The sequence below is a fragment of the Coregonus clupeaformis genome, chromosome 9, assembly GCF_020615455.1.
Source record: "Coregonus clupeaformis isolate EN_2021a chromosome 9, ASM2061545v1, whole genome shotgun sequence".
Taxonomy (NCBI): Eukaryota; Metazoa; Chordata; class Actinopteri; order Salmoniformes; family Salmonidae; genus Coregonus; species Coregonus clupeaformis.
In genome coordinates this window covers 53292039-53318695 of record NC_059200.1, presented here as the reverse complement: position 1 = coordinate 53318695, position 26657 = coordinate 53292039, and the positions used below count along the sequence as shown (strand labels likewise).

Genomic DNA, 26657 nt, shown 5'->3' with positions numbered 1-26657 from the left:
ATCTGGCAACAGCTCTGGTGGACATTCCTGCGGTCAGCATGCCAATTGCACGTTCCCTCAAAATTGAGACATCTGTGGCATTGTGTTGTGTGACAAAACGGCACATTTTAGAGTGGCCTTTCATTGTGCCCAGCACAAGCTGCACCTGTGTAATGATCATGCTGTTTAATCAGCTTCTTGACATGCCACCTGTCAGGTGAATGGATTATCTTTGCAAAGGAGAAAGGCGCACTAAAAGGGATGTAAATACATTTGTGCACAAAATCTGAAAGGAATAAGCTTTTTGTACATATCGAAAATTTCTGGGATCTTTTATTTCAGCTCATGAAACATGGGACCAACACGTTTCATGTTGCGTTTATATTTTTGTTCAGTATAGTTGGGCATTTTCTATGTTGTCCTGACCCCTGATATTCCTCATGATCATTTTAAGTAAGCCACTTTTTTCTTTACTATGATAACGGCTGACCCCAGAGTTGCTGCAGTGTCTATTGGAGAGGAGGGTAACAACACATGGAGGACTGTCACCAAATCCCCGTCTTCTCCATGGTCTCCAATACAGACGGCTCGCCTAACCTCATGATAAGCCACAAGGTACCTGACTGACTGGGTTGAACACTTGAATGCATCCCAAATGGCACCATATTTCCTATATAGTACACTACTTTTGACCAGAGCCCTGTGGGCCCTGAATGGATATTTTCTTTCCTATGAGCCTTGGTCAAAAGTAGTGTACTATAAAGGGAATGGGGTACCATTTGGGACACAGGAAGACTTTGTTTATCATACTTAATTCTGTTTGGGACGTCAGCCAGGCCATAATACGACACTTACCAAGTATCACTATTGAGCTCCCTCTACTTACCGTCCTTGCCTTGGCAACAATGTTGAGCCTCACTTACCATGTTAAACATTCCTAATGTATTCATCTGATAAAACCGTCATAAATATTTTGAAATGAAGTATTAAGGGGTCCTTCACTTGAACTGGAAGTTGCATTGATTTATAGAATTGTTAATTTAAGGTGTCAAAGCAATTACTCTTTTCTTCAATGGTTATGTATTGACTATCATATAATTGAATGAAGAGTACAGTGACTATGTGGACACTGAATGTATCTTCATTCTGATTTCAGGCTTGTGACTACCTGTCCATAGTTCTGTGAAGAATATGTACTGTCTGATTTGGATCATCCTGTCAGTGGGAGTATTGTTGTTCTGCACTTCTAGTGTATTTTAATTCTGTGAAATAAACTTTATTTATACTGCAATATTGGGCTTGTTAAGTTTGTTCTGAATGGTACTCAGAGCTAGTGTGAACATGTCTAAAAGACAGTTGATCTTTGTATGCGTCTACATAGAGGGCACAATGAAGTGCAAAAAGTACTTTATGGCAGAGCAATGCGCTAGATGGCATGCCATAGCGCTCTGTTGTTCATGACCACTGGTAGCTCCTCTGTTCTGAGTCCAGATGTTTTCTGTGGTCTTTACCCATGAGTACCCACAGTATGAGTCTGCCACAGGAGGTTGGTGGCACCTTAATTGGGAAGGACACGCTCATGGTAATGGCTGTAATGGAATGAGTGAAATGGTATCACATTGTTTCCATGTTTGATTCCATTCCATTCGCTCTGTTCCAGCCATTGACCTGTCCTCCCCTCAGCAGCCAGCAAGCTCAGAATGTCCAAAATCATGAACAGTACAAAGTACAAGTGAAAACAAGTCCTTTGCTATGATTACTGGATTAATTTCCCACTGAGGCATTTTCCAGGTTATATAGATGTTGAATAGGATGGCTGAGCTTGCATCAGAAAACATGCAGTCATTGACTTATGTTGGCCTCCTGGCATAAGGGAACTGTACCAACTAAATTTATAACCAGTTATTTTACTCCTTTTTTCAAATGTCAGTTGACCATGCTTGGATGTTATCTGCAATAAAATCATGCTGAACCACTCATGAAACATTTTATTTTGTCATATAGTGACTTGTGGTGAATGACATTATTCCATAATGTTGACAAATGACACTGACAGCCTTCATATATTAATGTTATTTTCAGACATAGAAGCATTTACAACACTGACACATTTGCAGGAAAGCAGTAGTTCAATATTAAATTATTGTTCAAAGCGGGAGAAACTTCACATACAACAGTCTCAATGATAACTGACGTGCCCAGACTGGGCAATGACTTCAATCACTGCCTATACTTTCCCTCAAAATTAAACACTTTCCATTTGTTTGCATTTTCAATCTAGAGGGGGATGGTGTCTTACTGAAATTAGTTTGGCTTGTTGAATCTATTTATACTTAGCTTGTTGAATCTATTTATACTTAGCTTGTTGAATCTATTCTATCTATACATTAACTGCATTTCACAAAACCACTGAGGTCCTCCAGGAACTTGATGTATTCGTGATGTTCCATGGCAGTGCTCAGCTTGATCAGTTCATCAGCAAACGTGTTGTCAACCCCCCGGTCAGCCAGGAAGTCCATGAGATGGTCATACAGGGCCTGAGGTAAACCACAAAGGAAAGGCCAGTGAGAACAAAAATTAAACCGCAACCATGCGATAACCTGTGACTCCTTTAGTGTGATACGCAATATAAGCCAGTCACCTTAACTGTCGAGGGAGTAGGTTTGCGGTGTCTAGAGACTAATACGCTTAATAATTCCTGGTTATAACTCATGTTGCTTTCTAAAAAGTGTCACAATTCTATCAAGGCTACATTAAGACCAATATTTAATATTGTAGGCAGTCAAAGTCATCATTGACACTCAGAAGTATCTGTAATGATATTTACATTTGCAGACAGATGGACCAAGATTCAGGACTTACCCAGTCCAGAGAGTCTGTGTTGAGTGTGTAGGCGGTCTCCTTCCACTCTACATCTCCCTCAGGCTGGAAGCTGACCTCACGGATGGCAAAAATATCACTCTCCTCTTCCCCTTCACCATGGCTTGCCTGGAAAATTAATTTAGCCTAACATTGTCAGATATATTGCTTATTAACTAAATGTGGTAAGAAACAAAGCAATAAAGCCTTAAGTATTCACCAACTGAGGGGGCATGCTTCCCAATTATGTTGATAAAGATGTCTTCTGTTTGAACTTGGTCTGGACTATACATGAAGCCAATGATGATACACTTGTAGGATAACTTACCTCATCTTCAGGATAATGGCAGTCAAACACCAAGGAATGTTTTGCCGCCTGTTTCGTCACCTCGACAACGAAGTTAGGTGATGACACAATATCTGGCTTTAAGGAAACAGAATACACATGGTTCAAAACCTAAACAATGTAACAGTGCAACACGTTCAGTGCAGTGCGTGTCCATTTTGGAAAAGACAGTACAAAGAGGTTTACCTCATTCTCTGCAGACTTCTGTGCCTGTGCTTGTTCAGCCTCCTCTTCAAAGTTAGGGGGAATACTGTTGTTGACGTTGAATGTGATGGTCACTCTGTAAAAGGACAAAGGGTCAGACAATGTAGAGCAGCTTATACAAAATGTAGTTCAAATTACTTTCAAATAATGTTAACCGAGTTAATTTTGTGCAGTTATGGATTTATTAATACAACATCTAGGTTAATACTTAATGTGGTCAAATAAAATGTCTGCAGTGATTGTATCGGTACAGGTAATTTACTAATCTACTTGGTGTAGCAGGCAGGCATAAACTAATATTGAGATGGTCTTACTTTTCTCCAGAAATTGTCCTGATGAGTTTGGCTTCTGTGCCGTTTTGCTGTAGCTCCCACCCTCCAGACATCTTGGGAAGAGTATTGCTTTTCTGGATCTTCTTCTCTTCTTTGATTTCATCCGAAAGGAAATCTGCAAAGGCTTTGTCTCCTGAAACCGAGCAATTATATTGGATCTTAGAACAGAAGACAAGTCAGTATTAGCTACATGCTAGTCATATATACTGACCCATAGATTATGATAATCAACCCTTACACATTACACCCACGTTCCATTTCCATGGTCACATGTGCATTGAATGACACAAAGATAGCTAGCCAGCTAACATCACATTCAATAGTTACTGATCGTTTCGTCATCAGCTTTGCCTTTTGCACTGCTGTAGAACAAGCAGTCTTGCCTGATAAACAATAAACTAACTATGAATATGACTAGCTACGGATAGATGTACACACGAATGTTCCACACATTGGGTGAAACGCATTGGTGACATTTATGTTGCCAATTTCGTCCAACCTGTCAGCTACATGACAACGGTTACATAAGTTGTCCATGTTTTGCATTCAGGTCGCAGCTATTCCTCCATTGCTTTACATACAGCTAGTTAATTATGTTCAACAAGTCCAAGTTGAGGAGGCATATTTAGCAGGTTAGGAGAACATTTTCACTAACCCTAACCCCTTTCCTAACCTTATCCTAATTATACTAACCTGCTGCGTAAATATAGCTGTATAGAAGTGGCGTGTTTTTAGGGAATGTCATATTTAGCAATATAGCCAACGTTAGCTAGCGTACTCACAAGAGTAGCTACTTAATTTAGCTAGTTATTACCTTCTGTATGTAGTGATCCACAGCCACACGACACAGGAATCAATCCTTTTGAACTGAAGAGTTTTGGTCTGTATCCCGATGCTGCCCCGTTTTGGCTCATCATCCAGAGAGACCGGGTGAAAGGTCGGACTGTTCCCGAGTTTGGAGAACATAATGTCGATCTCGTAAGAGGCTGGAGAGCTCGGGCCGAAAACATTGTGGTTGTTGAAATTCGAACTGCAGTACTCACCGCTTGGGAAAGAGACTTTAGCATGGTTATCGTTTGGTAAATTTGACTAGCTAAGAAAATACAAAGGTTTGATAAGCCCCGAGTTTCAGTTACCCGTTACAGACAGATTAATGCCTGAGAAAACACGTGTGGAAAGACCACTGATTAAAGATGGGAAGGACACCTTGAACTCCTCAAACTTTGAACCGGAAGTGATCACAAGGTCCAGCCCACTGAGGTTTTGCAACGTTTTTTGAAATATTTATTTAACAGAGCGGAATTGGAAGAGAGAAGCCTAACTCGACGGAAAATATGTCTCCCTCCAGTAGGTGGCAGTTTTTTGTTGTTTCGCCCACAAAGCAAGTTTTTGTATGGAGGTCAATGAGTGTCGAATTTGGTCAACAAAACAATGTATGGCTTATTTTATACGTGAGGTTTATTTGATCCAAAATAAGTTTCGTAATGCTTAAGTTGTTACGAGTGTACTGATATAAGTAGGACACGTGACATCCCAGCAACTTTGAGAAAAAAGTATCGAGATGGCTATGCATATTCATAGCTGAGGCTAGTAGCATAGCATCTCTCTCCATTGAATACAGGTAATTGACGTCAACAACCCTCATCGAATATTTAAAATAGGATTACAATAATTAGATGTATCCACCAATCCAAAGAAAGGAAAGGCAGGAGCTGACAGCCCACCTTGCCGCTTTGCCCATCGTTAGGGTGGAGAGGAAGGAATACCTGGGATAGGATAAAGTAATCCTTCTACCCGCCCTTACCCCACCCACCAAAAAATAAAAAAATATTGTAAAGTGGTTATCCCACTGGCTATAAGATGAATGCACCAATTTGTAAGTCGCTCTGGATAAGAGCGTCTGCTAAATGACGTTAATGTAAATGTAATCCATAATATTTGGTATTAAAGATGCGCTATGCAGAAATCGTACCACCATTTTCCGGTAGTTACAATTCTAATAGTTCTCCTAATATCAGTTTATTTGACAAAACAAGAAAGATAATCATTGTACCATCTAAACCACTGTGAAATATTTGTTCCATAACCAAAAATATTGTATTTTCAGTTGTTTGAAGCCGGTGTAAAAATGAAATGTAAGAACGGGAAGCATAGAAGAAGGCGCATAGAGCAGATCTACCGCTTCTTAGACTTGCTTTCAATGAGAATGCCAGATCTAAATTTATAACTGTGAATTTGGTCAGGTTGCACACAAAAAATACATATCACAGCTTTAATAGTCAATGCATATATTGACTTCAGAAAGTATTCATACCCTCTGACCTACTCCACATTTGTTGTGTTACAGCTTGAATTCAAAATTGATTAAATTACTTTTTTCCCCCACACCCATCTACACACAATAGCCCATAATGACAAAGTGAAAACTTTTTTGGGGGACTTTTTTATAAAGGTATTGAAAATGAAATACATAAGTATTCACACCCCTTTGTCGGTGATTACAGGTTTGAGTAATCGCCATATCTATGTCTGTATCAGCTTTGCACATCTGGATTTGGGGATTTTCTCCCATTCTTCCTTGCAGATTTTCTCAAACTCTGTTAAATTAGATGGAGAGCGGCGGTAAACTGAAATCTTCAAGTCTTTCCACAGATTATCATCATTATTTTATTTTTGTGAATTTTACCCCCTTTTTCTCCCCAATTTCGATCTTGTCTCAGCGCTGCAACTCCCCAACAGGCTCAGGAGGTAAAGGTTGAGTCATGCATCCTCCGAAACATGACCCGCCAAACCGCGCTTCTTAACACCCGCCCGCTTAACCCAGAAGCCAGCTGCACCAATGTGTCGGAGGAAACACTGTTCAACTGACGACCGAGGTCAACCTGCAGGTGCCCAGCCCACCACAAGGAGTCGCTAGAGCACGATAAGCCAAGTAAAGCCCCCCCGACCAAACCCTCCCTTAACCCTCCCCTAACTCAGGTGCATCTAATTTCAAAGGAAATTGGATGCACCTGAGCTCAATTTGGAATATCATAGCAAAGGGGTGTGAATACTTATGTAAATGAGATTCTGTGTTCTGATGACACAAAAATCTAAATCTTTGGCCTGAATGCAAAGCGCTATGTCTGGAGAAAACCAAGCACAGCTCATCACCAGTCTAACATCATCACTACCGTGAAGCATGGTGGTGGCAGCATCATGCTATGGGGATGCTTTTCAGCGGCAGGGACTGGGAGACTGGTAAGGATAGAGGGAACAATGAATGGAGCCAAATACAGGCAAATCCTTGATGAGAACTTGCTTCAGAGTGCAAACGACCTTAGACTGGGGTGAAGATTTACGTTCCAACAGGACAATGACCCCAAGCATACAGCCAAAGCAACGCTAGAATGGCTACAGAACAAGAATATGAAAATCATTGAGTAGCCCAGCCAAATCCAAATGTGCAAAGCTGATACAGACATAGATATACAGACATGGATATAACGATTACTCAAAGCTGTAAAAGGTGCTTCTACAGTACCGGTCAAAGGTTTTAGACCACCTACTTATTCAAAGATGTGTCTTTATTTTTTTACTATTTTCTACATTGTAGAACAATAGTGAATACATCAAAACTATGAAATAACACATTTGGAATCATGTAGTAAGCAAAAAAGTGTTAAACAAATCAAAATACATTTTATATTTGAGATTCTTCAAATAGCCACCCTTTGCCTTGATGACAGCTTTGCACACTCTTGGCATTCTCTCAACCAGCTTCACCTGGAATGCTTTTCCAACAGTCTTGAAGGAGTTCCCACATATGCTGAGCACTTGTTGGCTGCTTTTCCTTCACTCTGCGGTACGACTCATCCCAAACCATCTCAATTGGGTTGAGGTCGGGGGATTGTGGAGGCCAGGTCATCTGATGCAGCACTCCATCACTCTCCTTCTTGGTCAAACTCCCCTTACACAGCCTGGAGGTGTGTTGGGTCATTGTCCTGTTGAAAAACAAATGATAGTCCCACTAAGGCCAAACCAGATGGGATGGCCTATCGCTGCAGAATGCTGTGGTAGCCATGCTGGTTAAGTGTGCCTTGAATTCTAAATAAATCACAGACAGTGTCACCAGCAAAGCACCCCCACACCCTAACACCTCCTCCTCCGTGCTTTACGGTGGGAAATACACATGCGGAGATCATCCGTTCACCCACACCGTGTCTCACAAAGACACGGCAGTTGGAACCAAAAAGTCTCCAATTTGGACTCCAGACCAAAGGACAAATTTCCATTGCTTGTGTTTCTTGGCCCAAGCAAGTCTCTTCTTATTGGTGTCCTTTAGTAGTGGTTTCTTTGCAGCAATTCGACCATGAAGGCCTGATTCACAGTCTCCTCTGAACAGTTGATGTTGAAATGTGTCTGTTACTTGAACGCTGCGAAGCATTTATTTGGGCTGCAATTTCTGAGGCTGGTAACTCTAACGAACTTATCCTCTGCAGCAGAGGTGAATCTGGGTCTTCCTTTCCTGTGGTGGTCCTCATGAGAGCCAGTTTCATCACAGCGCTTGATGGTTTTTGCGACTGCACTTCAATAAATTTTCAAAGTTCTTGAAATGTTCCGTATTGACTGACTTTCATGTCTTAAAGTAATGATGGACTGTCATTTCTCTTTGCTTATTTGAGCTGTTCTTGCCATAGTATGGACTTGGTATTTTACCAAATAGGGCTATCTTCTGTATACCCCCCCGTTAATTGAAATGCATTCCAGGTGACTACCTCATGAAGAAGCTGGTTGAGAGAATGCCAAGAGTGTGCAAAGCTGTCATCAAGGCAAAGGGTGGCTATTTCAAGAATCTCAAATATAACATATATTTTTATTTGTTTAACACTTTTTTGCTTACTACATGATTCCATATGTGTTACTAAATAGTTGATGTCTTCACTATTATTCTACAATGTAGAAAATAGTAAAAATAAAGAAAAACCCTTTTATGAGTAGGTGTTCTAAAACCTTTGACCGGTAGTGTACAATGACTCAGGGGAGTGAATACTTATGTAAATGAGAGATTTCTGCATTTTATTTTCAATACATTTGCAAAAATGTCTAAAAACATGTTGTTACTTTGTCATTATGGGGTATTGTGTTTAGATGGGTGTGAAAAAAATCTAATTTAATCAATTTTGAATTCAGGCTGTCAGGGATCAGCCATTATTGACAGCAACCCTGGAGCAATTACTGCAACTCGCTGTTGGCTGGGCTCCCTGCCTGTGCCATTAAACCCCTACAACTCATCCAGAATGCAGCAGCCTGTCTGGTGTTCAACCTTCCCAAGTTCTCTCACGTCACCCCCCTCCTCCGCACACTCCACTGGCTTCCAGTTGAAGCTCGCATCTGCTACAAGACCATGGTGCTTGCCTACGGAGCTGTGAGGGGAACGGCACCTCCGTACCTTCAGGCTCTGATCAGTCCCTACACCCAAACGAGGGCATTGCGTTCATCCACCTCTGGCCTGCTGGCCCCCCTACCTCTGCGGAAGCACAGTTCCCGCTCAGCCCAGTCAAAACTGTTCGCTGCTCTGGCACCCCAATGGTGGAACAAGCTCCCTCACGACGCCAGGACAGCGGAGTCACTCATCACCTTCCGGAGACACTTGAAACCCCACCTCTTTAAGGAATACCTGGGATAGGATAAAGTAATCATTCTACCCCGCCCTTACCCCACAAAAAATAAATAAACATATTGTAAAGTGGTTATCCCACTGGCTATAAGGTGAATGTACCAATTTGTAAGTCGCTCTGGATAAGAGCGTCTGCTAAATGACGTAAATGTAAATGGTTAAGTGCCTTGCTCAAGGGCACAGACAGATCTTTCACCTAGTTGGCTCAGGGATTCAAACCAGTGACCTTTTGGTTACTGGCCCAGTGCTCTTAACCACTAGGCTTCCTGCCACCTCAAATGATAAACATAATACAGAATATTAGAAGATACTGTACCGTCATACTGTGTCTTCACTTAATCATGCAGTTGAAAAGAGATTCGTTGTTGCAAATAAAACAAAATAATTGAGGAAAAGGTTTTTACTAGAAATACTAGTGGATATAATAACCAGTGTATATCATATAAAGTCACCCTGTCATCTGTTATAATAATCTTCTGACCTTCAACACAGGTCAGGTTGTTCACCATCCAATAAAACAATGCCTCTAAATGCAAATATTCTGAAAACAATGACTTTCCAATCAAATATATTGACATTGGTCATCCATTAAACCGATCACACTCATTGAAACAACCATTCTTGATTGGGGAAACTATTTATCAGCAGATGATCAAATTCTCCATACGAAATCTTCAGCAATCACATATCTTAGATGCACTTCACAATCTAAATTTGGCATTCATTTAGAGTCTACATTTTAGACAATGGTATTTCAGTATTAGGTGAAGGTGAAGAATGGCATGTCCATTACACAACAGACACCCTGTTTAATTCCTGCCCACCTCACACAGCATCAATCCTTCAGTTGCTCTGGACTATACACAAGAATGGAAGAGAACTGATACATTCCATTCCAATCCATCCACAACGTTTGCCAATGTATCAAAAACCTGAGTGTTCAAACCAATCTCTACTATCTCCATGCATAGTATTATCTATTTACGAGTAGAACTACCGGACATGGTTTAACAGGGAATTGTGCACAGTGCTCCAAATTTAACAGGCTAAATGAAGTGACCAACCTCACAATAAACTTTGACCAGAGATCAATGCATCTTCCTTTGGAGCTGCCAGTTAATGTACATTACAGCAGCAGCAAACCATGCATCAGGTAATAAAGAGTGACTGAAGTTGAAACAGCAGATATTTGCGAATTAAAGACATTCAATTCACTCCTTCTACACCACCTCAACTGACAGACGCCATATCGTATTAACCCAGCCACACATACACACAAAAACCTATGCAAAGTGGCTCCTCTATGCAAAAGCAACAGCTGCTTATCATATGTCTAATTAAATACTGTGATATAATATCTAAATATTTCAATATGTCAGCAGAAAATATGTACATGTGGCGTTGATGGTATATACAAGTAACTGCCAAAATAAAGGAAACACCAACATAGTGTCTTAATAGGGCATTGGGCGACCACGAGCCGCCAGAACAGCTTCAATGTACCTTGGCATAGATTTTACAAGTGTCTGGAACTCGGTTGGAGGGATGCGACACCATTCTTCCATGCGAAATTCCATCATTTGGTGTTTTGTTGATTGTGGTGGAAAACGAGATCTCAGGCGCTGCTCCAGAATCTCCCATAAGTGTTCAATTGGGTTGAGATCTGGTGACACGTGCGCACACCCACACACACGCTCGCTCATTTGAGACCCCTCTTTCAAAGTCACTGAAATCCCTTCTTCTAGCCATGGTACCCAAAATAATGGGCAACTGGGCATTTCTATACATGACCGACCCTAAGCATGATGTGATGTTAATTGCTTAATTAAGAGTTAGTGATATCCGGAATCTTTGGGATGTCCCTACTCTAAACCATTTTCAATTTCAACTTCAATGGGATAAGGACGGACCAAGGATCCCGGATAGAAAGGACCCTTAATTAACTCAGGAACCACTCCTGTGTAGAAGGACCTGCTTTCAATATACTTTGTACCCCTCATTTACTCAAGTGTTTCCTTTATTTTGTCAGTTACCTGTATGTCCTGTTTTTTAAGCAAGTGACAAAGAGCCAATAAGTTAGACCAGGCGCCAATATTTAAATATATACAGCTAATTTAAGTCAGTTGTTAAATATATTTGTTTGAAGAAATAACCGTGCCATCCTACTTCTGTGAGTTAATCTATGCTGCTAAGAAACAGGCAAATATTTATAATGAGTGTTTGAACTCAATCATGATGAGACCTCATTTCTGGTTGTGTAGCAAATATGTGGCAACAGGCAATGATTAGGCAATAGCTAGAATAGAGAAAAAAAATTAAGAAAGAATGTCAGCTTGTAACTACAGTTGCAGGAACGTTTAGTTTGTAACTTCAGTCACAGACGGGTTAGCTGACGTCACAAAAATGACGTGCACGCTTCAATGGGGAAGAAGGCCATGTGTTGTGATTCTGGATGGCAAGAGAGCTATAAAAAGTGACAATAAGCTGCCATGTGGGGAATCGTATGGGGCTAGTTTCAGCTAGTTTTATCTTGTTCTTGATACCATGTCTTGTTTTGACTGATGTCATGTCTATGCAAATATGATTCAAATTCACTAGCTAGCTAATCAACGACTGTGACAATGTATTTGAGAGACAACGCGTGCTCATTGTGCAAATGTATTTATGTTTTCAATAAACATTGGAGACTAACTATAGTTTACATGTCAACAATCTAAGGCAACCCCGTCTGTTTTGCCCCATTTTGTTGCTAAACAACCAATCCACCTATATGCCAGAGGAATCTAGCTCTTTTGTCGTTCAGCAGACGTCTACTCTAATAAAACATGCTGCTTGTCCATGAAGAGGTAGAAGAAATCACTCAGAAGAACCCTAACCCAGACCCCTCTCTCTTTCAGACCTGTCCAAATGCTAAATGTTCTGCCTTGGACTGGAACACAAGGAGTGCTGAAGAGTCTTTCTATGCTGTGAATCTTTGTGTAAACAAAAACTAGCGATTCAGCAAACAGGAAAGGGTAGAATGTCAATCTTCTTCGCACCATGCTTCCATCCAGTTGTATTGTCACTGGGTTGGGGGTGAGGGGGGAACAGGTGTGTCACTGGTAAGCTAGGTTTGGCTCTACCGTAGTCTCTTGTCACTCCAGAGTTCTGTCCAATCAGAGGCTAGCTCTTGGTGGGGCGGAGCTTCCGGCGGAAGTACTCAGGTGCGGCCTCAACCAGCCAATCAGCATCCACCAGACACAGGTCTCTCATGTAGCACTTGGAGGTGTGCAGGAGCTCATTGAAGACCACGTAGGCGGGCTTGGCCTGGAAGAGGACAGAGGAGGGGTGGATGGCTACAGGCTGGTGGGTGTCCAGGGCCATGTAGCTGCCATCTGGCTGCAACTCTGCAGCGTTTACAAACAGACCGTGGGCCAGACAGCGACGCACGCTCCCCGTGTCCGACCCACACGACTCCAGCTTCATGCTCAGCTGGAACACAGAGGAGAGAATGAGATGGGCATTGTATGAAAAGAGCTAGATCATATGTATATACACAATGGATTTGTTCAGGTGAAATATATCAATGTATGAGTTCATCAGCAAGACCTTAAAAGTTTAAACATTGCAGCAAACACATTTGGAAGCATACATTGCAGTGTGCAGATTCCCCTCTTTTGCTGATGAACAGCAATTTTGAGAGAACTGGTTACTTGTGGTGTTATGGATTTGTTTCGGTACCTTGAGGCAGATATCTCGTAGCTGTGCACGGACCTCTCCAACCATGCTCATGTTCCTGCTGTTGACAAAGTTCTCCCGACACCACTCCTACAACACGGAACACACATCAGAGCCTGTGCTGAATCTACACCATCTATAAATGATAACACTGCACAAAGAACATAGGGGCCGGTTTCTCAGACCCAGATTAAGACTACTTCTGGGCTAAAAACAATGCTCAACAGAGAACCTCTATTGAAACTGCATTGAAGCCTGGGAATTTAACTCTATACAGTGCATTCGGAAAGTATTCAGACCCCTTCTCCACATTTTGTTACATTGCAGCCTTATTATAAAATTGATTAAATTAAAATGTCAATCTACACACAATACCCCATAATGACAACGTGAACAGGTTTATAGACATTTTTGCCAATTTATTAAAAATAAAAAACTGAAATACCTTATTTACATAAGTATTCAGACCCTTTGCTATGAGAGACAAAATTAAGCTCAGGTGCATCCTGTTTCCATTGATCATCCTTGAGATGTTTCTACAACTTGATTGGAGTCCACCTGTGGAAAATTCAATTGATTGGACATGATTTGGAAAGGCACACACCTGTCTATATAAGGTCCCACAGTTGACAGTGCATGTCAGCGCAAAAATCAAGCCATGAGGTCGAAGGAATTGTCTGTAGAGCTCCGAGACAGGATTGTGTCGAGGCACAGATCTGGGGAAGGGTACCAAAAAATGTCTGCAGCATTGAAGGTCACCAAGAACACAGTGGCCTCCATCATTCTTAAAATAGAAGAAGTTTGGAACCACCAAGACTCTTCCTAGAGCTGGTCGCCCGGCCAAACTGAGCAATTGGGGGAGAAGGGCCTTGGTCAGGGAGGTGACCAAGAACCTGATGGTCACTCTGACAGAGCTCTAGAGTTCCTCTGTGGAGATGGGAGAACCTTCCAGAAGGACAACCATCTCTGCAGCATTCCACCAATCAGGCCTTTATGGTAGAGTGGCCAGACGGAAGCCACTCCTCAGTAAAAGGCACATGACAGCCCGCTTGGAGTTTGCCAAAAGGCACCTAAAGACTCTCAGACCATGAGAAAAAAGATTATCTGATCTGATGAAACCAAGATTGAGTTCTTTGGCCTGAATGCCAAGTGTCACGTCTAGAGGAAACCTGGCACCATCCCTACGGTGAAGCATGGTGGTGGCAGCATCATGCTGTGGGGATGTTTTTCAGCGGCAGGGATTGGGAGACTAGTCAGGATCGAGGGAAAGATGAACGGAGCAAAGTATAGAGATCGTTGATGAAAACCTGCTCCAGAGCGCTCAGGACCTCAGACTGGGCCGAAGGTTCACCTTCCAACAGGACAACGACCCCAAGCACACACGCAAGACAACGCAGGAGTGGCTTCGGGACAAGTCTTTGAATGTCCTTGATTGGCCCAGCCAGAGCCCGGACTTGAACCTGATTGAACAGCTCTGTAGAGACCTGAAAATAGCTGTGCAGCGACGCTCCCCATCCAACCTGACAGAGCTTGAGATGATCTGCAGAGAAGAATGGGAGAAACTCCAAATACAGGTGTGCCAAGCTTGTAGCGTCATACCCAAGAAGACTCAAGGCTAAAAACGCTGCCAAAGGTGCTTCAACAAAGTACTGAGTAAAAGGTCTGAATACTTATGTAAATGTGATATTTCCGTTTTTTATTTTGAATACATTTTCAAAAGAAATTAGACGTGTTTGTGCTTTGTCATTATGGGGTAATGTGTGTAGATTGACGAGTGGAAAAAAACTATTCAAATCCATTTAAGAATTAGGCTGTAATGTAACAAAATGTGGAAAAAGTCAAGGGGTCTGAATACTTTCCGAATGCACTGTATGTCCAGAGGTACTGTATACAGCTGATCCTAGATTGTATAGAGACTCCCACAGGCTTCTTCTTCCTAGAGTGATCCACTGACCTTGTTGGCGTTCACTTTCTTGAAGGCTCTGTAGATGTTGAGCAGGGTCAAGTGATCTCCCTCGCTGGTGGTGAACTTCTTGCGTGCGGCAAGACACTCCTCTCGGCGTGCGGGGGGGTTGTAGAGCACCGTGTCCACCGACAGCAGAGACACGATGGTCAGCACCTCCTCAGAACACTGGAAGTCTGGCGACAGCAGGATGGTCTGTAGACGAGAGAGAGAGAGAGAGATACAGCGAGGGAGAACGTGTTAACACATTATTTATTGTTGCTCATGGATCAATACAAACAACCTCCAATAAAAAGGCCCCTTTCCTGTGTGTCCGTGTCTTACCTTGGCATAGCGTGGCTCCAGGGGGAAGCTGGCCATCTTCTTGCCCAGAGGAGTGAGGGTGACCTGCTCATCTTTCCTCTCCACAGCCCCTAGCAGATGCAGCTGCTCCACCGCCGTACGCATCGCCTCTGAACAGTCATATTAACATTACGTTACTACAGCCTACTCTGAACTGTCACATCACACCCACAACATTACGTTATTACAACCAACTCTGACCAAACACGTCGACCACATGACACTATTACAACAAGATGAATGCAATAACTAAATGTACGTCGCTCTGGATAACAGTCTGCTAAATGACTAAAATGTAAATGTAATTACAGTTGTACAACTAACTCCTATATGAGTCTACATATCAGTGGATTCATTGAATACCCATTTTAATGGATTACAACACTTCTGAAGACTTTAACATCACAGTGAACACACAGCAGACCTGGGACCGGAGGACAGACTGCTTACCAGGAGAAGGCTTAGACATGAAGTCAAAGTTCATCACGTCAGGAATCCCCAGAGCCAGAAGCTGCAGCATGACACTGGCCAGGTTACACCTACAGAGGAGAACACAGGAGCAGAACAGTTACCCCTGCAGAGGAGAGAACAGAGGAGCAGAACACTCACTCATAATGACTTAGAGATGTAACAACTTATGCTGCAGCAAGAACTGGGTGGTGTTCATTAGGGCAATGAAAACGAGCGTTTCTTATTAGACATGTTAAGGTACCTCACCATTTCGTGCCTACTGAAAATGACCCTGTTCTCTTTTAACCGGTGAACAGTGACAGTAACTAGATTTGCTTCGGCTTCTCATTTGCTCTATACACACATGGTGGTCCTACCCACCTCTGTATCTCAGGCACGGTCATGGGGATGAGGTTGTCAAACTCGTCCTCGGTGTAGAGACGGTAGACAGAGCCTGAGTCCTCTCTGCCAGCCCTGCCCGCCCTCTGCCACGCCTGGGCTTTAGATACGCGCTGTACTGCTAACACCTCCAGACCACTCTCTGGGGGCAGACAGAAACACATTACAAATAATGAGTAACACAACGAAAATAAGTCCGTAGACTTTATTATATATGTTTTTATCTTTAATGATTTTTTAAACGTGTATTTTTGTTTTATCATAGTTGAAAAATCATATATCGAAAATATTGAATTTTATTTGATAATTCGAGTTAATTCATTTATTTATTCACACTCACACCAGGGCCACAGACCTGAGTGACACGCAAGTAGAGAAACATAATTTAAAAAGCATTGTGTACAGTCAGTGAGGAATCTCACCTGGGTTGAAGCGTTTCGCTTTCACCATGCCTGTATCAATTACGTATTTGATCCCCGAGATGGTGATCGACGTCTCAGCAATGTTGGTTGAGAGAATTACCTTCCTACAACCCTGGCAAAACAATACAGTTGCTTGAGGAGACCATGTATCACATGTATACAGTGCCTTCAGAAAGTATTCATACCCCTTGACTTATTTCCACATTGTTGTTATAGCCTGAATTCAAAATTAAAACATAACTCCACTTTGACATGAGGTATTTTTATTTTTTAAATTTATTTAAATTTAACCTTTATTTAACCAGGTAAGCCAGTTGAGAACAAGTTCTCATTTATGCGACCTGGCCAAGATAAAGCAAAGCAGTGCGATAAAAACAACAACAGAGTTACACATGGGATAAAACAAAAACCTACAGTCAATAACACAATATAAAATCTATATACAGTGTTAGTAAGTTATGGAGGTATGGCAATAAATAGGCCATAGTGCAAAATAATTACAATTTAGTATTAACACTGGAGTGATAGTTGTGCAAATAGAGATACTGGGGTGCAAATGAGCAAAATAAATAACAATATGGGGATGAGGTAGTTGGGTGGGCTAATTACAGATGGGCTGTGTACAGGTGCAGTGATCGGTAAGCTGCTCTGACAACTGACACCTAAAGTTAGTGAGGGAGATAAGAGTCTCCAGCTTCAGATATTTTTGCAGTTCGTTCCAGTCATTGGCAGCAGAGAACTGGAAGGAATGGCGGCCAAAGGAGGTGTTGGCTTTGGGGATGACCAGTGAGATATACCTGCTGGAGCGCATACTACGGGTGGGTGTTGCTATGGTGACCAATGAGCTAAGATAAGGCGGGGATTTGCCTAGCCGTGATTTATAGATGACCTGGAGCCAGTGGGTTTGGCGACGAATATGTAGTGAGGGCCAGCCAATGAGAGCGTACAGGTCACAATGGTGGGTAGTATATGGGGCTTTGGTGACAAAATGGATGGCACTGTGATAGACTACATCCAATTTGCGGAGTAGAGTGTTGGAAGCTATTTTGTAAATGACATTGCCGAAGTCAAGGATTGGTAGGATAGTCAGTTTTACGAGGGCATGTTTGGCAGCATGAGTGAAGGAGGCTTTGTTGCGAAATAGGAAGCCGATTCTAGATTTAACTTTGGATTGGAGATGCTTAATGTGAGTCTGGAAGGAGAGTTTACGGTCTAACCAGACACCTAGGTATTTGTAGTTGTCCACATATTCTAAGTCAGACCCGCCGAGAGTAGTGATTCTAGTCGGGCGGGCGGGTGCAAGCAGCGTTCAATTGAAGAGCATGCATTTAGTTTTACTAGCGTTTAAGAGCAGTTGGAAGCCACGGAAGGAGTGTTGTATGGCATTGAAGCTTGTTTGGAGGTTTGTTAACACAGTGTCCAGTGAAGGGCCAGATGTATACAAAATGGTGTCGTCTGCGTAGAGGTGGATCACCAGCAGCAAGAGCGACATCATTGATATACACAAAGAATAGAGTCGGCCCGAGATTTGAACCCTGTGGCACCCCCATAGAGAATGCCAGAGGTCCAGACAGGGTCAAAGACAGGCCCTCCGATTTGACACATTGAACTCTATCTGAGAAGTAGTTGGTGAACCAGGCGAGGCAGTCATTTGGTGAACCAGGCGAGGCAGTCATTTGAGAAACCAAGGCTATTTAGTCTGCCAATAAGAATGCGGTGATTGACAGAGTCAAAAGCCTTTGCCAGGTTGGTATTGTGTGTAGGCCATTGAAACAACATCTCAATTTAATCAATTTTAAATTCAGGCTGTAACGCAACAAAATGTGGAAAAAGTCAAGGGGTGTGAATACTTTCTGAAGGCACTGTAGATGACAGCAGGACATGGAGGGGCATGTAGGTGTAGCCTACCTTAGGTGCGGGCTGGAAGACCCTGAGCTGCTGAGCAGGGGGCAGGGAGGCGTACAGGGGGATGACGGTCATGGGACCACAGCCGTCAGGGAGGTGCTTGGCGATGTCACGGCAGGTACGGGCCAGCGCCTCTATCTCCTCCTGACCCGTCATGAACACCAGGATGTCATGTGACGCAGGGGCTTCCTGTTTAGAATGGACGCATCACAACCACATCCTGTCTGTTATCAAATGCTGATTTGGAATCATGTCTCTAACTTGTTTACAGAAAGGTATGATTCATGTTAGTTATAAGGTTGAGTAGTGATAGGAGTAGTAGCCTGGTTAACAAAGACTGAACTAGTGAGTGCAGCGTTCAGTCTGGTTTAACCAGGCCAGGTGTCTGGGCCATCTTTAACTGAATCAACTCTTTCTACATGAGACGTTTCTCTTCAGCTAAAGCACTGTGTCCACCCAGCAACCAGGCCAGCCAGAGCACACCTACGTACCTGATGGATCTGGAAGACTGAGACCAGTGCAGCCTGCAGATAGTCAGACTGGGGCTGCTTGGTGTAGTAGACCTGGATGGGGTGCTGCCTGCCCTCCAGGTACAGCACAGGAGACTTGTTGAAGTACTGAGAGAAGAGGTCCACATCCATGGTGGCTGACATCACGATCACCTAGAATGGTACGTTGAAGAGACAATATATCAGATGTATTTATAAAGTGCTTTTACAGTAAGAACAAGACTTCAAGCCACCAGTCTTAAGGTGGTCTTGGCAGAGTATTGTTGACATTGTACATCTGTACTTTGGGTGCTTTGAAGAAGAATGGAACATCAGCCAGGGGGGGTGAGGGCACACACACACACTTATGTTAATAAACACAACCAGCCTATGACAAACATTTTCTATGTAGCCTAACGTTAGTGACCTAGCCTGAAATTCAAAGTGATATGTTCTGTTTCACCATTGTTTCAGATCATATCAGTTTGGATTCCAGGCTACTGAGTCTAGTAGTGACCTACCTTGAGGGGGATCTTGTTCTGTTCTCTACGTTTGCGCTGGGCAGCCTTCACCACTCCAAACAACACGTCAGTGTGCACCGTGCGCTCGTGAGCCTCATCCAGCACCACCACAGTGTAGCGCAGCAGTAATGGGTCTCCTATGGCCTCCCGCAGGAGCATACCGTCTGTCATGAACTTTAGCTTTGTCTCTGAGGAGGTGACATCCTCGAATCGCACCGTGTAGCCAACCTGAAGAGCATGATTGAATTTCCTGTTAGGCCTATCTTGATTGTTTGGTAATGGTAACAGTCCATTCCCATATATGCAGCCCTGCTGCTGCCCCTCGACCATTGATGATGATCTAGGCTGCGAGGGAAAGTACGCTAACCACATCACTGCTATTTGATGCGTGTTCAAAATGTGTCTGTTTTTTTTTACCATAGAGTTTGACCACTGATTGTAATGTAAAAGGTTGTTTTTATGTACCAGCTTCCCCAGTTGAGTTCTCTTCTCCTCTGCCACCCTCGATGCCAGGGAGATAGCTGCCACTCGGCGGGGCTGTGTGACTGCAACTATGCCCTGTCGCCCGATGCCAGCTTCATACAAGTACTGAGGGATCTGGGTGGTCTTCCCAGAACCAGTCTCACCTGAGGGACAGGGCATCACAAGACAATGGTTTGTCAGCTAGGTAGCTAACGTTATAATAGTTGAAGGCAAAATCTACAGTATTTGCAACCACATGTCAACGTTGTTAAATAAGGTGAACAGGTGAGTCCTGGGGTGTAGTCACTAGGAACCAAACAGAAGCAAACTGAATGAAACAGGGAGAGCTTGGTGATTCAGTGGGTTGAAATTTGAGACAAAATATCCACAGGAAAGTATTAAACTGACTTTAAAACGCGGGTCTCTATGTTTGGCTGGCAATCAAGATGTGTTTGCTCATAACCTAAGGCATGTGCACAAGACGGAAGTACATGCACGTGATGCATGCATATTAACCAAAGTTTTGCAGGTGTTTACATGGTTTTGTGCGTGTGCCAGGTGATAGAAATTTCAACGACAGACCCGTGAGAGGAGTCTAGCTGCAGACATCTTCTCTCAGGCCAATCTCTCAGTTCTGTTTACGTTACGGCGAGGGAAGTAGCTAGCTAGCTAGTTAGGACATCAGTACACAGTGTCCCTCGCCCCACCTGCCGAGCACTGTTTTCTTGCAGTTCTGTTAACGTTACATCTGCTATTCAACGTATCAACAGATTACACATACATTTTAAGAGAAAACATTACAAATAGATTATACTACAATGATGGCATAACCTAAACCAGGGGTGTCAAACATACAGCCTGAGAGATAAAGGGCCTGAGCGATGATGTCTAAATTCGTTCCACTAGTAGGTGGCAATATATAGAGTGGCCTGAGAGATGATGGTCCTGCCACCAGAAAACGATCTAGCACGTTGGGGGCGATGAAACAACGGAGCCCCATTCATTTTCAATGAAGGGAAGCGAAGTGGGCGAGGGGACCGTTGGGGCGACGCCAGCATTTGCGAGGGAGCGGGACCAAAGTTGGGGATAGCTGAACTCTTGTCAAGTACGCTGTGACATCGCGTTGCTATTGACCAATCGAAGCTCACTATAGTTTCCAGCCCCTATTGGATTCAATAATGTCTATCTGCATACTGCGGTTGCTACATGCTGTGCCCACTACGCTTCACTTACTACATGCCGCGCCCACGGCCATTGAGGCTGCTAGCACTGTCTCTGGTCCACACTTCAGCACAGTAGGTGGTGGTAATGCACCAATGTCGGATGCCAACCACCGAAAAACCCTACCGAAGAAGGAGGCTGCTAGCTAGGGGCAACGGTACAGTGTCCCCCACCTAACAAGCACTGTTTTCCCACAGTTCTGTTAACGCTACGGCGAGGGAAGTACACTATATATACAAAAGTATGTGGACACCCCTTCATATTACTGGATTCGGCTATTTCAGCAACACCCGTTGATGACATGTGTATAGTTGGTCAAATGTCTGCCCTGCTAGAGCTGCCCAGGTCAACGGTAAGTGCTGTTATTGTGATGTGGAAACATCTAGGAGCAACAACGGCTCAGCCGCGAAGTGGTAGGCCACATAAGCTCACAGAATGGGACTGCGGAGTGCTGAAGCACACTCGGTTGCAACACTCACTACCGAGTTCCAAATTAACGCTGGAAGCAACGTCAGCACAATAACTGTTCGTCAGGAGCTTCATAAAATGGGTTTCCATGGCCGAGCACAAGCCTAAGATCACCATGCGCAATGCCAAGTATCGGCTGGAGTATTAGTGTAAAGCTCGCCGCCATTGGACTGTGGAAACACATTCTCTGGAGTGATGAATCACCGCTCAAGGACATGTGTTCTGCTACAAAGATGTCTGAGGTTGCTGACTGGAGACAAGTTGCAAAACAACTAACACCTGGCAACAGTGAAGCGCCATGGGGCTGGGACCAGCCTGAGCGCCAGCGATAGGCTGGGTAAGTTTAAACCACGCCTAGCCTATATTCTGACAGGCCCAGCAGGGAGCGGGAACTATCTCTGTCAGAGTATTTAAAGAAGAACTTATAACAAAAGCTCAGTTCTCTGTCTGCCCTGCGTGGTATTTCAGTGAGCCCGTATACGAACTCTCATACTTACCATTTAAACATTTGCATTAATAAAATACTAGTCTATTTTAGAAGACGTGTATTGACCTCTTTTTGTTCCTATACCAGATTTGAATTGACGCAACTTAACACTAGCTAGCAGCCTCACAATGGCAGTGGGCGCGGCATGTAGTAAACGCAGTCTGCAGACAGAGCATTTTCACTGGATTGGCTGTTGATACCTAGCCTGCTTGCTAGCACCGACAGGAGGGCGAAGCTAGCGTGGCTATCCATTTAGTGGATCACTGCTGTGAGAGATGTCTGGAGTTAGACTATTGGTACAGGCGCTCTAGAAAGTCAGGTAAATAATATTTTTCTGTAGATATTTTGTCTCAAATTTCGACCCACACAGACAACCGGTAGAGTAAATTCAAATGTAATTTTATTCAACATTCTGGCTTGTAAGGAAACTTTATTTTTATTTATAATTTATTTCCACGTTTTTGCAGTGCTTTGTTTCAGACTGTATACCAACAATTGGTATCACAGTCTGATTTATTAGGCAAAGGCATGGAGAGCATACAATTTGGAACTATGATGTCAGTCTACGGTAATTACATCCTTGCTATGATTTGATCTTGCTATGATTTGATCTTTGCCGCTAATAAACAGGCAAAAAATCTAATCAAAGACCTGAGTCTGGAAAGCGGCTATGTTCATGTTTTGCACGCGTTTAGCTATGAACACTGAGAAGGGTGCAATTGCGGCCTGCAATTCGGGGCGTTCCTGCATCGAACCCCACTTTATTATTCTATTGGTCAATTTTTAAGCTAGGGACAGGCGGGAGCGCTCCAGTCCAGTTGGTGGCGTTAATGCACAATAACGTTGGGTGCCAGCCGCCGAGAAACCCCACAGAAGAAGGGGCGGGGGTGTCAACGCCGGTAGCTAGCTAGCCATACACCGGTAGACAGTGTCCTTCGTCCCTGCCTGTCGGGCACGGTTTTCCCACAGTTCTGTTAACGACGGCGAGGGCAGGTGTTCGGCAGGAGGGAGCGAAGGACAATGTGCTTGCTTAGCCAGCTAGTCCGGTACACAGCAGGCGCTAGCGACAGTGTGCTAGCTAGCTAACTAGCAAACGGTGTCCCTAACTAGCAAGCTAGCTAGTTAACACACGGTGTCGCCCCAGCCTCCTGTGCTAGCCCTTGTGTGTTGGGAAAGGTTTTCTCCGGCACATGCTGGGATGGCCCGAATTGGAGGCTGCAGTTGCACACTATTGTGAACATTTACAATATCACCTGTGCTGTGTAACATTTTAGTCATTTAGCAGACGCTCTTATCCAGAGCGATTTACAGTTAATACATTCATCTTAAGATAGCTAGGTGGGACAACCACATATCAAAGGCATAGTAAGTACACTTTTCCTCAATAAAGTAGTTATAAACAAAGTCGAAGTTAAGGGGGGTCAAGTGGAAGTGTTGGTTCAGGAAAGTTTTTCTGGCGGGAGGGGTCGAGGTGAGGGGGATTATTGACTAGGTTGAGCCAACTTACCTATCAAGACAGCATTATGAAGCTGTCTAAGTTGGTTAATGAGTTGAGACTTCGCCTGGTAAATAGGAAGATTTTTCCTTTGCACGTCTATTGGTACCGATGCATTTCCCTTTCTAGGTAGCAGCATCCCAGGCTTCTTGTCGAGACGGAAAAAAGGAGACCCCGGCTTAAATTTCTTCGCCGGAGGATGATCGGGGTTGTGGGGCATGGTCTAGAAACACGCTATACAAAATAAACTTTCAGGCTTATTCTCAAAGCTTGTCCAAAAGGAAATTAAATTGAGCAAATACAGCCGAGCTACACAGATGTTGTTTACCTCATCGACACAGCTAAATCCTTCCCACGTGGTACATTCCGTCGCAGGAGTTTGACGTCATTGGACCCTCTAACGGCGCCAGCGTACAATGACAATCGAGGCCTACACCTATCCTCCACGGCAGCCTTGCGTCAAATCAGCCTCATTACGCGCGCGAGATGGCGCTGTCGAGCAAGCTGAAACATCATTACGCAAGCAAACGCTGACTCGAGAGCGCAGAGGATGGGTATAGAACTGTATGCAAATAAACATGGTTCAAACGTGTTAAAAAATACATTTTAAAGCATCAAATTGTCCACCAATAATAGTCACGTCTTTGTCAAGTTTCACTTTCAATGTCTTGGCACCTTTGGGTTTCAATTTGTATTTTTTCTCGATTGGATTTTCAGTTGGGCGGGCTTAGAGGCGTGTCTAGAAACTTTAGATTGGTCACTTATGGCAGAGAGGAAGAGTAAGAGAGGTCCAACTCGGCGGAAATTCTGTCTCCTCCAGCAGGTGGCGTTTTTTCGTTGTTTCACCCACCAAGCAATACATTTTTGTATGGTCAATGAGAGTGTCGAATATGGTCAACAAAAAATGAATGGCTTATTTGCTACGTGAGGTTTATAGCCTTTTGGACCTAGACTTGGCGCTCTGGTACCGCTTGCCGTGCGGTAGCAGAGAGAACAGTCTATGACTAGGGTGGCTGGAGTCTGATAATTTGTAGGGCCTTCCTCTGACACCGCCTGGTATAGAGGCCCTGGATGGCAGGAAGCTTGGCCCCAGTGATGTACTGGGCCGTACGCACTACCCTCTGTAGTGCCTTGCGATCGGAGGCCGAGCAGTTGCCATACCAGGCGGTGATGCAACCGGTCAGGATGCTCTCGATGGTGCAGCTGTATAACTTTTTGAGGATCTGAGGACCCATGCCAAATGTTTTCAGTCTCCTGAGGAGGAATAGGCTTTGTCGTGCCCTCTTCACGACTGTCTTGGTGTGTTTGGACCATGATAGTTTGTTGGTGATGTGGACACCAAGGAACATGAAGCTCTCAACCTGTTCCACTACAGCCCGTCGATGAGAATGGGGGCGTGCTCAGTCCTCTTTTTTTCCCCTGTAGTCCACAATCATCTCCTTTGTCTTGATCACGTTGCGGGAGAGGTTGTTATCCTGGCACCACACGGCCAGGTCTCTGACCTCCTCCCTATAGGCTGTATCATCGTTGTCGGTGATCAGGCCTCCCACTGTTGTGTCATCGGCAAACTTAATGATGGTGTTGGAGTCATGCCTGGGTGAACAGGGAGTACAGGAGGGGACTGAGCACACACCCCTGAGGGGCCCCCGTGTTGAGGATCAGCGTGGCAGATGTGTTGTTACCTACCCTTACCACCTGGGGGCGGCCCGTCAGGAAGTCCAGGATCCAGTTGCAGAGGGAATTGTTTAGTCCCAGGGTCCTTAGCTTAGTGATGAGCTTTGAGGGCACTATGGTGTTGAACGCTGAGCTGTAGTCAATGAATAGCATTCTCACGTAGGTGTTCCTCTTGTACAGGTGGGAAAGGGCGGTGTGGAGTGCAATAGAGATTGCATCATCTGTGGATCTGTTGGGGAGGTATGCAAATTGGAGTGGGTCTAGGGTTTCTGGGATACTGGTGTTGATGAGAGCCATGACCAGCCTTTCAAAGCACTTCATGGCTACAGACGTGAGTGCTACGGGTCGGTAGTCATTTAGGCAGGTTATCTTAGTGTTCTTGGGCACAGGGACTATGGTGGTCTGTTTGAAACATGTTGGTATTACAGACTCAGTCAGGGACAAGTTGAAAATGTCAGTGAAGACACTTGCCAGTTGGTCAGCGCATGCTCAGAGTACACGTCCTGGTAATCCATCTGGCCCTGCGGCCTTGTTAATGTTGACCTGCTTAAAAGTCTTACTCACATCGGCTACAGAGAGCGTGATCACATAGTAATCCGGAACAGCTGATGCTCTCATGCATGCTTCAGTGTTGCTTGCCTCGAAGCGAGCATAGAAGTGATTTATCTCGTCTGGTAGGCTTGTGTCACTGGGCAGCTCGCGGCTGTGCTTCCCTTTGTAGTCTGAAATAGTTTTCAAGCCCTGCCACATCCCACGAGCGTCAGAGCCGATGTAGTACGATTCAATCGTATTGTTTTAATATTTTATATATATATATTTTTTCAAATCCTTTTTTCAAATATATTTCCCTTTATTACTTTCCAACCCCACCACCCCTTCCCTAGTGGAGTAAACTAGTGAACAACAACACTTAGGCCTCTACTTCCAGCTTATACATACTATATACATTTTATGGACACAGTCAATTTTACAATAATTATATTTTGTTTGTTTTTACTCCTGAACTTCCTGTACCCTCAACCTCTCCAATCATTTTCATGATGTCCATCCGGTTTGCTTCTATATGCATATCTTTCTAACTGTGCTCTTTCACAAAGCTCTCAACCTATAACCTATATACTTATTATGGACACAGTATGCTTACATTATTAGTTATCTTGTTGTTGTTAGTTGTTAGTTCCATCCTTCAACTCCATTCAACACCACCCATCTATCTCTTAACACCATCCATATTGAATTTCTATTTGCCATATATTTTTCAACT

At 43.8% G+C, this 26657-nt stretch overlaps 2 protein-coding genes across 3 annotated transcripts; both read right to left on the bottom strand.

The window, feature by feature from the left end:
- Window positions 1-1952: 1952 nt before the first annotated feature.
- On the bottom strand, window positions 1953-4953 carry LOC121574460 (complement component 1 Q subcomponent-binding protein, mitochondrial). 2 transcript variants are annotated; one of them, XM_041887078.2, is made up of 6 exons: window positions 4535-4953; window positions 3703-3853; window positions 3371-3464; window positions 3167-3262; window positions 2842-2985; window positions 1953-2516 (listed from the first exon to the last, which is right to left on the bottom strand). In XM_041887078.2, exons 1-6 carry the CDS (start codon window positions 4785-4787, stop codon window positions 2367-2369), a joined length of 888 nt encoding a protein of 295 aa, XP_041743012.1. In that variant the 5' UTR covers window positions 4788-4953; the 3' UTR covers window positions 1953-2366. The 2 variants fall into 2 exon arrangements, with proteins under 2 accessions (XP_041743012.1, XP_041743013.1); XM_041887079.2 differs by having other exon boundaries at window positions 2842-2967; window positions 4535-4951.
- Window positions 4954-12024: 7071 nt separating this feature from the next.
- On the bottom strand, window positions 12025-24082 carry dhx33 (DEAH (Asp-Glu-Ala-His) box polypeptide 33). Its single transcript, XM_045222734.1, has 12 exons — window positions 23732-24082; window positions 20052-20212; window positions 19587-19814; window positions 19069-19239; window positions 18581-18766; window positions 16673-16784; window positions 16233-16392; window positions 15852-15940; window positions 15384-15511; window positions 15051-15254; window positions 13100-13186; window positions 12025-12850 (listed from the first exon to the last, which is right to left on the bottom strand). Exons 1-12 carry the CDS (start codon window positions 23937-23939, stop codon window positions 12542-12544), a joined length of 2043 nt encoding a protein of 680 aa, XP_045078669.1. The 5' UTR covers window positions 23940-24082; the 3' UTR covers window positions 12025-12541.
- Window positions 24083-26657: the final 2575 nt, after the last annotated feature.